Source organism: Cygnus atratus, chromosome 5 (assembly GCF_013377495.2).
Source record: "Cygnus atratus isolate AKBS03 ecotype Queensland, Australia chromosome 5, CAtr_DNAZoo_HiC_assembly, whole genome shotgun sequence".
NCBI lineage: Eukaryota > Metazoa > Chordata > Aves > Anseriformes > Anatidae > Cygnus > Cygnus atratus.
This window is the reverse complement of record NC_066366.1, coordinates 39,076,960-39,085,069: the sequence shown is the minus strand read 5'-3', so window position 1 is coordinate 39,085,069 and position 8,110 is coordinate 39,076,960. Positions and strand designations below refer to the sequence as shown.

General features: G+C 52.1%; 1 protein-coding gene across 1 annotated transcript; it reads left to right on the top strand.

The window, feature by feature from the left end:
- LOC118244332 (synaptotagmin-5-like) lies at positions 1 to 8,110 on the top strand. Its single transcript, XM_035539226.1, has 6 exons — positions 1 to 169; positions 832 to 947; positions 2,535 to 2,912; positions 5,075 to 5,194; positions 6,402 to 6,507; positions 7,809 to 8,110. Exons 1-6 carry the CDS (start codon positions 1 to 3, stop codon positions 8,108 to 8,110), a joined length of 1,191 nt encoding a protein of 396 aa, XP_035395119.1.

Genomic DNA, 8,110 nt, shown 5'->3' with positions numbered 1-8,110 from the left:
ATGACAGAGGACAGATCCATCACGCTCACCTTGCACAGCTTACAGCTGCCCTTTTCCAATACCTGGAAGTATGGGATCTTGGCAATAGCCATCCTCTTGCTCCTGGTGGCCCTGACCATCTTAGCTTGCCAGGTGTGTCAGCTCCAGAAACGCCACAGGGCTAGAAAAAGTAAGTATTGGGCAACAGTGCTCAGCAGCCACCAGGGGTCTGTTTCTGCTACCTTTTCCTCTCAAAAAGCAACTTCCATCCTGGACCAGATGCAGGAGCTGAGCATGGCTTCGCTAACAGCTATGTCCTCGGTTTTTATGCTTCCAACTGCAAGCATTTCTGTCACAGTCACTGTGCCACGCACCATGCCCAAGGTGCCCTGACCTGAGGCAGGCAAGGGACCAGGTCCCTCTTGCTGACATGACGTGGAGCTGGGGCAGGCCACCTCTCTTGGTTGCTGCCTGTAAGGAGACAAATGGGGCACACGTTTCAGGACCCCACAAGCATACCCTGCAAATACAGTTGTTGTAGCCTTGCCTCAGCAGGTTGTTGCCTTGGACTCAGCAGGTCCCACTAACAAGGCCTTGCTGGTGACAACGTGGTCCCTGAGGGAGGAGAGGTCAAGACAGGCTGTAGGATCTGTTGTCCTTCTACCTGTACCCAGCTTTTGGGGTATCCCATCTAAAGGTCCTGATTTCCAGAGACGGGATTTTTTAAACTCTGGGCTCCCTAAAGACTTTCAGAAACTCCCAGATAAAAATCCCATCCTCAGACTTTCAGCCTCCAAACATCACCATCTCCAAGCTGAACATCACTTACTTGGCTTTTCTGTATTCCCACAGAGAAGAAATACCACAGTGAAGACAGGGTGAGGATAAAGGCAGAGAATGGCTTTTGGGGGAAGAAGATGCCACCTTTCCTGCTTGACACCTCTAAGGCGAGCAATGAGGATTTCAAGGCAAGTATGTTGATGCTAGGGCAAGGTCAAGAGCCATCATTGTTGGCAGAAACCCCACAGGGTCAAGAGGTGGGCTGACTGACAGCCTCTCAACTCTGCTAGAAAACAAGATGCAAAACCCTGTGGCAAGAAAACGTATAAAGAGAGAATGTCTCCAGCTGAAAGGAATGGAGGAAGCAAAATACTGCTCTTTCACTTAAATAACAACTCTTCATGTGGGGTGCCAGGGCCAGACCTGTGTCAGGGCCATGAGCCCGCTTGCCCCTGTTTCCCAGGCAGGACCAGACAGTCCCGGAGATACACAGGAGGAAAGGGGGGCAGCAAAAGAAGCAAAGCACTGACACATGAGGACCCCAGTGCAGTGGTTTTATGGGTACTGCAGTCTGCCCACAGACCCGGTGCACTCAGGCCATGTGTGTCATCGTCCCTCAGCCTCCCAGCGGGTACTGGGAGTGCCCTGGGTGAGTTTTGGGTGACAAATTCAGATTTAGATGTCTCCTAAGGAGGGCTGCTAGGAGATGCTCCAGCTCTGCAGGCTGCAAGCAAGACGTAGGAGGTAGGTGTCACAGTGTGCAGCAGGGACCTTTGCAGCTACTTCAGGTTTTTTTGGGGCAGTCGCAGAGCTCATGGAGTCTGTCACTGAGGGAAGTGAAGAAACCCACAAGTGCCATTTCTGGGGAAACTGGTGAAAAACCTCACTCGATCAGAAGTTTCACGTATCCTTGCTTCTCCTTCATCCAGAATTTATCTGGTTTTCTTGAAGAAGCAATTGTGGGCCTTTCCCATCCCCTCTCCCTCCCCCACAACCCACTTTCTTCCCCACTTCCAGCCTGTGCCTCTGTTATGGGAGGGATGTGGTTTCCAATAAAACGAATTCCTCAAGTTCCTGCTGACCTCCCAGCAGCTGGCCAGGCCTTGCTGCAGAGCAGGAAGCAGAGCAGAAGTGAGGCGGGCACAGACGGCTCCGCAGCCAGCCGAGAGCCTGCTCAGCAACAGCCCCAAAATACCATCAGCAGCTGCTGAGTACAAAATGGCTATCGCAGGGCTGCAGCTGCTCATCTCTCACTGGAGAAAAAAGCATGGCGAGAAGGGAAAAATGCTAAAAGAGTGGCCATCCTGCACAGCCAGGCGGCTGCGCTGATGCCCGTGCTCTCGCTGGTGCAGCATGGCTGTTGGGCTCCACTGTGCAGGGTGCTCAGTGTCACATCAACGGCGCTCATTTGCAGAGAAAATGAAAGCAAAGAACACTTTGAAGCTGCTGGGGATGCCCCAGAGAGGCCCCCATGGCACAGAGCCCAGCAGAGGATGTTTGCAGAGCAGTACCTGGGGGGAGCGGGAGCTCAAATGCAGGTCCCAAGGGCAGCAAAGCTTCTTCGACCTCTTTCTTCCCGTGATCTGAACCAGCCCATGAGGCTGTGCTATGCCAGGGAGCTGGCCTGTCAGGCGCTGGCATGACTGCATGAGCAAAAGCACTAGGTATCAACACACCTCCTGTGCCTACCATTGTAGGAAAAAGAAGAAAATTCAACACCACCACACTTTAAAAGACCCATCTCTCTCTCTTCCTCTTGTCCTCATTTTCCTTAGATGACGGAGTTACAAGCAGGGCCGGATGAGCCACATTTCTGCCCCTCCTGCAGCACCACCGAAGACCTGAGCAATGATGGGGGACCCCTACTCAGCTCCCGGGGCAAACTGAAGTTCTCTCTCCTCTACCGCAGAGAGCGATGTGAGCTGCTCGTGAGCGGCCTGGAGGCACGGGGGCTGCCAGGCCGTGGGCATACTGGGTCTGCTGTCTGGGCCCGACTGCTGCAGGAGGTCCCGTCCCGCATCCCCGGGCTCCAGTGCGTGGTCCAGGAGTGGAGAAGCCGGGTGGTGAAGAGCTGCAGCAGGCCAGCCTTCGGGGACCATTTTGTCTGCTCCCTGCGGGACGCCGAGGTGGAGAAGAGCACTCTGAAGCTGGAGGTGGGCTGGGGCGCTAGCTCTGGTAGCAGGCATAGAACATTGCCTTGACCGCAGGCCTCTTGAGGTGTCTCCATCTCTTACCCCTCTGAGGAACAAAAAAAGGGGTTGGTAACTCTCCAGACTCATTCACCAGGTCTTCTTGGACTACAGCCAGCTGAGATGTTGGCTCTTTGGTGACAGAAATAGGACCAAGGTCACCAACGTAATGTGGCACTGACAGACAGAAGGGTCAGAAAGCCTGGAGACCCTAAACACTTTGGCTTTCAAAGGGGTGCCTGACTGGTTTCTTGGACATTTTAAGGCTGTAGGGATGGTTTGATTTCCCAGAAATCTGTATTTGCTTGTGTTCTCTTGTCCTTTGTCACAGCCATTCCCTGTAGAAATCCCCGGGATGCATGGTCCTGCAGTAGGGTATGGCATAGAGGCTGGGGCCTGGGGTAAACGCATGGCTGCCCCCTGAGCTGAGGGATATCCCCCAGTGCTGGCAGGGCAGAGGTAGCTGATGGGGATAACATGGTGAACAGATACAGCCTGAAACCTCTTCTACCTAGTTCTTTCTTACTGTGGTTTGACAGCTTCGGACTTGCCTCACTTAGAGCCAGTTCAGGTCTGCCTCTATAACGCTGCAGTGTAGCCATGAATGCCCAGGGATTTTAAATGTGCCTTGGCAACAGATAGCTGTGAGACACCCTATACACTGGGGTGTATCTGAAATGCATGCTGAGGGGAGAGCAGCAAAGCCATCACCAGTGAAATTCACAGCAGACAGAACACCTTCCAGCCAGTTCCACTGTTCTCTCCACAAGCCAGCAGTCAGACACGAGCCAGCAGTGAGCTGGGGCAGGAAGATGAAGTCTTTGTGCTTTCTTCCTTTTTCCACTTTATTCCATGGAGCCCAGGAGTTCAGCTGGAGGCAGAGGGAAGTGGATCACCCCAAAATTTGGAGTCTCACAAGCAGCAGAGAAAAGACAAAACAGAGCTGGGACAAGCTCACAGGTCTGGAGGTGTTGGCTTGAGGTGCAACCAGCCAGCAATTTCCGTTTCAAAAGACGTCAGTGGGCTAGACAGACTGTAGGTCTGAATGTGAATGGTGATCCCCACGTGTTGCTGCAGATCTCATGTTCCCTGACTAATGTCCAGACTCACATTACTTCAAAGCCCCTCTGATTTGGCCGTTACATTTTCCTGTCTCAGTTTTGTTTACTCCTCGTTCAGTTCTTGAGTGCCACTTTCACAAGCAAAAGCACTTGGCGGGTTTATCAAAGGAAACCACCACAGCAAAGCAACAGCTTGACATGGCTGCAGCGGAAAGGCAGGAGCACAGTGCAAAGAGGAGCGCTGGGCTGTGCAGGCAGAGCAAGAGGTGGAAGGAGAGACGGAGGTGGAGCTGCAAGAGACCTCAGGGGAGCAAGACTGCTAGCTGCTGAAGTGGTTTCACGCTGCTCCCTTCCAGACCCTGGCAGATTCGTGCACTGACATTGAGCTATAGGCTCCAAGTGTGACAAAGCGACAGCAGTAAATCTGTTCCCCATCAGGCAGCAGTTTTAAGTGATTTCATTTGAAAACTAAAACACACCTGCATTAAAACGTGTGTGCAAAGCCATGGCCACACACTGTGACCGTGCTCCCAAGAGGGAAGCAAGCAGCGAAGCCTGGGAGCTCAGAGCAGAGCTGGGAAACGGCTGCATGCCGGAGAGCAAACTGCAGGGGAAACAGCTGCGGAGGGCAGGCACAAATCAGTACTGAAGCCACGTGTGAGCACATGCAGAAAAGGTCCCGAGCTGGCCCGGAGCAAGTGTGGGCAGCTGTCAGAAGATACGCTCTTGTGCAAGGGGATTCCAGCGACCACCCAGCCGGCTGGGAGGGCGCAAATCTTGCACAGAGCGAGGGCAGGATTCAGCAAGGCCAGAGGGGCCAGGCCATTAGCAGAGGTGGAAACATTGCTTCTCGTGGTACTTCTGCATCTGAATTTTGCTTCTTACCGTGGGCATCCTTTGCTATCAGGACAGCCTGGCTCCCAAAACCTGGTGCCCACCAGTGAGAATGGAGACATGTGGAAACAGGCAGATCCCCTTGAAGGAGGTGTGGGCCACGTGGATGTTGTGGCACAGCCCCGTCCCACACCTCACCCGATGGACATGCCTTTTTCCTCTCTCCCACAGGTTCAACGGTTTGACAAATACTCCAGAAACGCTGCGCTGGGGGAAGTCAGGGTTGCCCTGAGGGAGCTGAAGGCTTCCCGAAGCCTGGCTGTGTGTGCAGAGCTGCAGAAGACCACAAAGGTAATTAATGACTAACACATGGCCTTACCCAGTGTGCCCACACAGTGCCAGGGAGCTGCACGTCAGTACAGCCACCCGTTAGTTTTATTAATGGAAAATCCCATCCCTGCATCCCTGGGATCCATCTGTGGGATGCAGGTGGTAACAGACCCCTTCTGCTCCCAACACTCTGCTCAGGTAGGCTCTGCAGGAAGGCTGGGGGTGTGGAGTTTCAAATTGCCTCTTAAAGGTGAGATCTCCAGGGAAGGACTGAGGCGTATTGATGACCAGGCTTATGTTGCAGCACCTTTTCCCTTCTCCACCCACAGAGACAAGAGTTCACACTGCATTGCGCTGGCGGCCATTTGGTTTGTTTAGAGACTGATGGGTCCAAAAGGAAAACACGTGATGTGTTCCAATAAAGAATTAATAATGGTTTTTAAATGATAGCTGTGTATTTTAAATGGTTGCTAACAACAGCAGTGCACAATGTAACAGAGAAAAAGTGGCATCCCAAGTCCAGCAACTGGAACAATTAGCTGTGTAAGAAACATTGATTTGTTGCTTATGCAGGGGAACTTGGTGCAAAATGTGAGCAACGGGAATTTAGTTGCAGTCCTGCTTCTCATAGCACCCCAAAATGTCACAGTCTGCAGCCTCTAGCGTTTCCTGTGGCCCTCTGGAAAAAAAAACACTGTGGTACCATAAGAATTAGTACTTTAGTACCATAAAATCAGCACAGATGTGGTCTGTACAGTAGTACCTCATCTCTCACCACCCCTAGGAACAAGAGAGAGCTGAAAGCCTCTTTCCTATAGCCCAGAGCAGCTTGTTTAACTCTAAGTGATGGTTCGGGTACTGATGCTCCATGATGCTCGCTAACAAACCAGTCTGGGTTTGGTGAGTCTGAACACTCAGAATTGCACCTAGGTAATCCAGCTGAAGGAGAACGGGAGCTCTCTTGTTCCTCACCAGGAGAAAGAGAAACTGCTACACTGAACAAATAAAGAACCGATGCTGGCAATTGCTGAAAGTTAAAAAACTAAAAGTCAGCCTCAATAAAAATGCTGAAAATCAGGGTACGGCCAGAATGCTGCAGTGGTCCTGCAGCCTCGGTTGATGGGCCACTAAGAGCACCCTGGTGAGCTGCAAAAAGTTTGGTGTGTGGTCCCGGTGGCAGCAGATTGTTGCACTGGCTGCTCACTGCATGCCCTTCTGCCCTCCACAGGACATCGTGGGAGAAGTGCTCGTGTCGCTGAAGTGCCTTCCCATCTCTCAGAGGATAGAGGTCGGGCTGCTCAAGGCGAAGACGACCCCCCCTCGCAGCACTGCAGGTAAGAGTAAGGGTTTTATATCCCCTGTTGGCTGGGCTTGTTGCTCCTCTCTGTTCTGCTGCCCGCTACCTTTATCTCACCCACACAGAGGAGTGTGGGGGTGTTGGAGAAGCAGGTCCCTTTCATGCCCATCACACCCCAGCCTTGGCAGAAAAGTGCTGCTGAATCAGCCCCCAAGGCCCGTCACACTAATGAAACACCCAGCTACTTCTTTCGGGCAGCGCCTTTCATCCTCTTCCCTCCATCACAAGACTTGAATTCCCTTTCTCTGCTCTGCAGAAACCCAAAAACTGGATTTCATTACAGTCCTGTTGCCCTCAGTATGGAGCCAATTTGCTTTTCCTCTTGAGGATGCCCTGGGGTGAAGAAAGTGCAGAGGTACTACGTTGCTCCTTGGGGCTGTAACCAGAGCACTGCTATCATCCTTCAATCTCCACAATGAGATGACACCTGAGAGCAGCCTTAGAGATGCTCGGCATTGTAGATAAGCTGTAAACAGCTCCTTGCCTTGAAAAGGCTGAGGTAGAGCCACCTTTTTTTCCTATAACCCAACATTTGATTCAGGCAACCAGCCCGACTGAGCCACACTTCAGATTTTGGACCCTTGTCTTATGTGGATTTCTCTCCTGCACCAAGCAGTGAGTTGGAGGAAGAACGGGAAGCCGTTTTCCCTCTGTAGCTCTCAGCACATGAACAGCACGAAGGCAGGCAGCTCTTTGCTTTGCCTCACTTTGTGTCCTGCTCTCCCTCTTCGCTGTATTCCCAAGGTAACCCCCTGGGACTGAGAGAAGCACAGGAGACTTTGATATCCCTGGGCTGCTGTCTCCTGGGCTGAACTGTTCCCACAGCCTGGGCTGAACTCTTCCCACGGCCTTACATGCTCAGAAGATCTCTTATCTGAACCTCTAAAGCCACACTTTTCCATTTCACTAATTAAATACAGTTAAAGCAATTGCAAAGGCTCCTATCTGTTGTTTCATTCTGAGCTTTGCTGCAGGTGTTGGGTTTAGCATAAGCATTTGTAGGACTAATAAAAGTAAGCTTTCCTCCATCGTCCTGTTCCTACTAACTTCAGAGCTTGTTACACAACTGCAGAACTACTCAGAGGTGGTCCTTGTCAATCGTGCTCTGCCTTTGCAGGATGGTGAGGATCACATAGGTCCTACTAGCTACTTGCCTATTAAGATGCGATTGCCTTGGCCAAGTGGTCTGATTTCCAGCGTTGCTGAAGCCAACTGAGACAGAGACAGATGCTTCAGTGCTCCCAGGCACCTCTCTTTCCCTTTCTCTTTCCCTCCCAGATGTATATGCGAGGATCGATGTTTCCTGCAGGCGCCATAGACAAAAGCACCAGAAGTCCAGGCCGCGGGCCCACACACCGCTCATCATTTTCAACGAGACTTTTCTGTTCCACATGCCTGAGCCTCCAGCGTGGGACTGCACCGTGCTTGTCTCCATTTACCAAGTGGGCTCTGACCCCAGGCACCTCATCGGACAGGCCACAGTGGGGAAGAGCAGAGCGAGGGAAGCGTCCGACCACTGGGACCTCGTAAAAAAGTCCATCCAGCAGCCCGTAGCTAAGTGGCACCCTCTCCTCATTTAG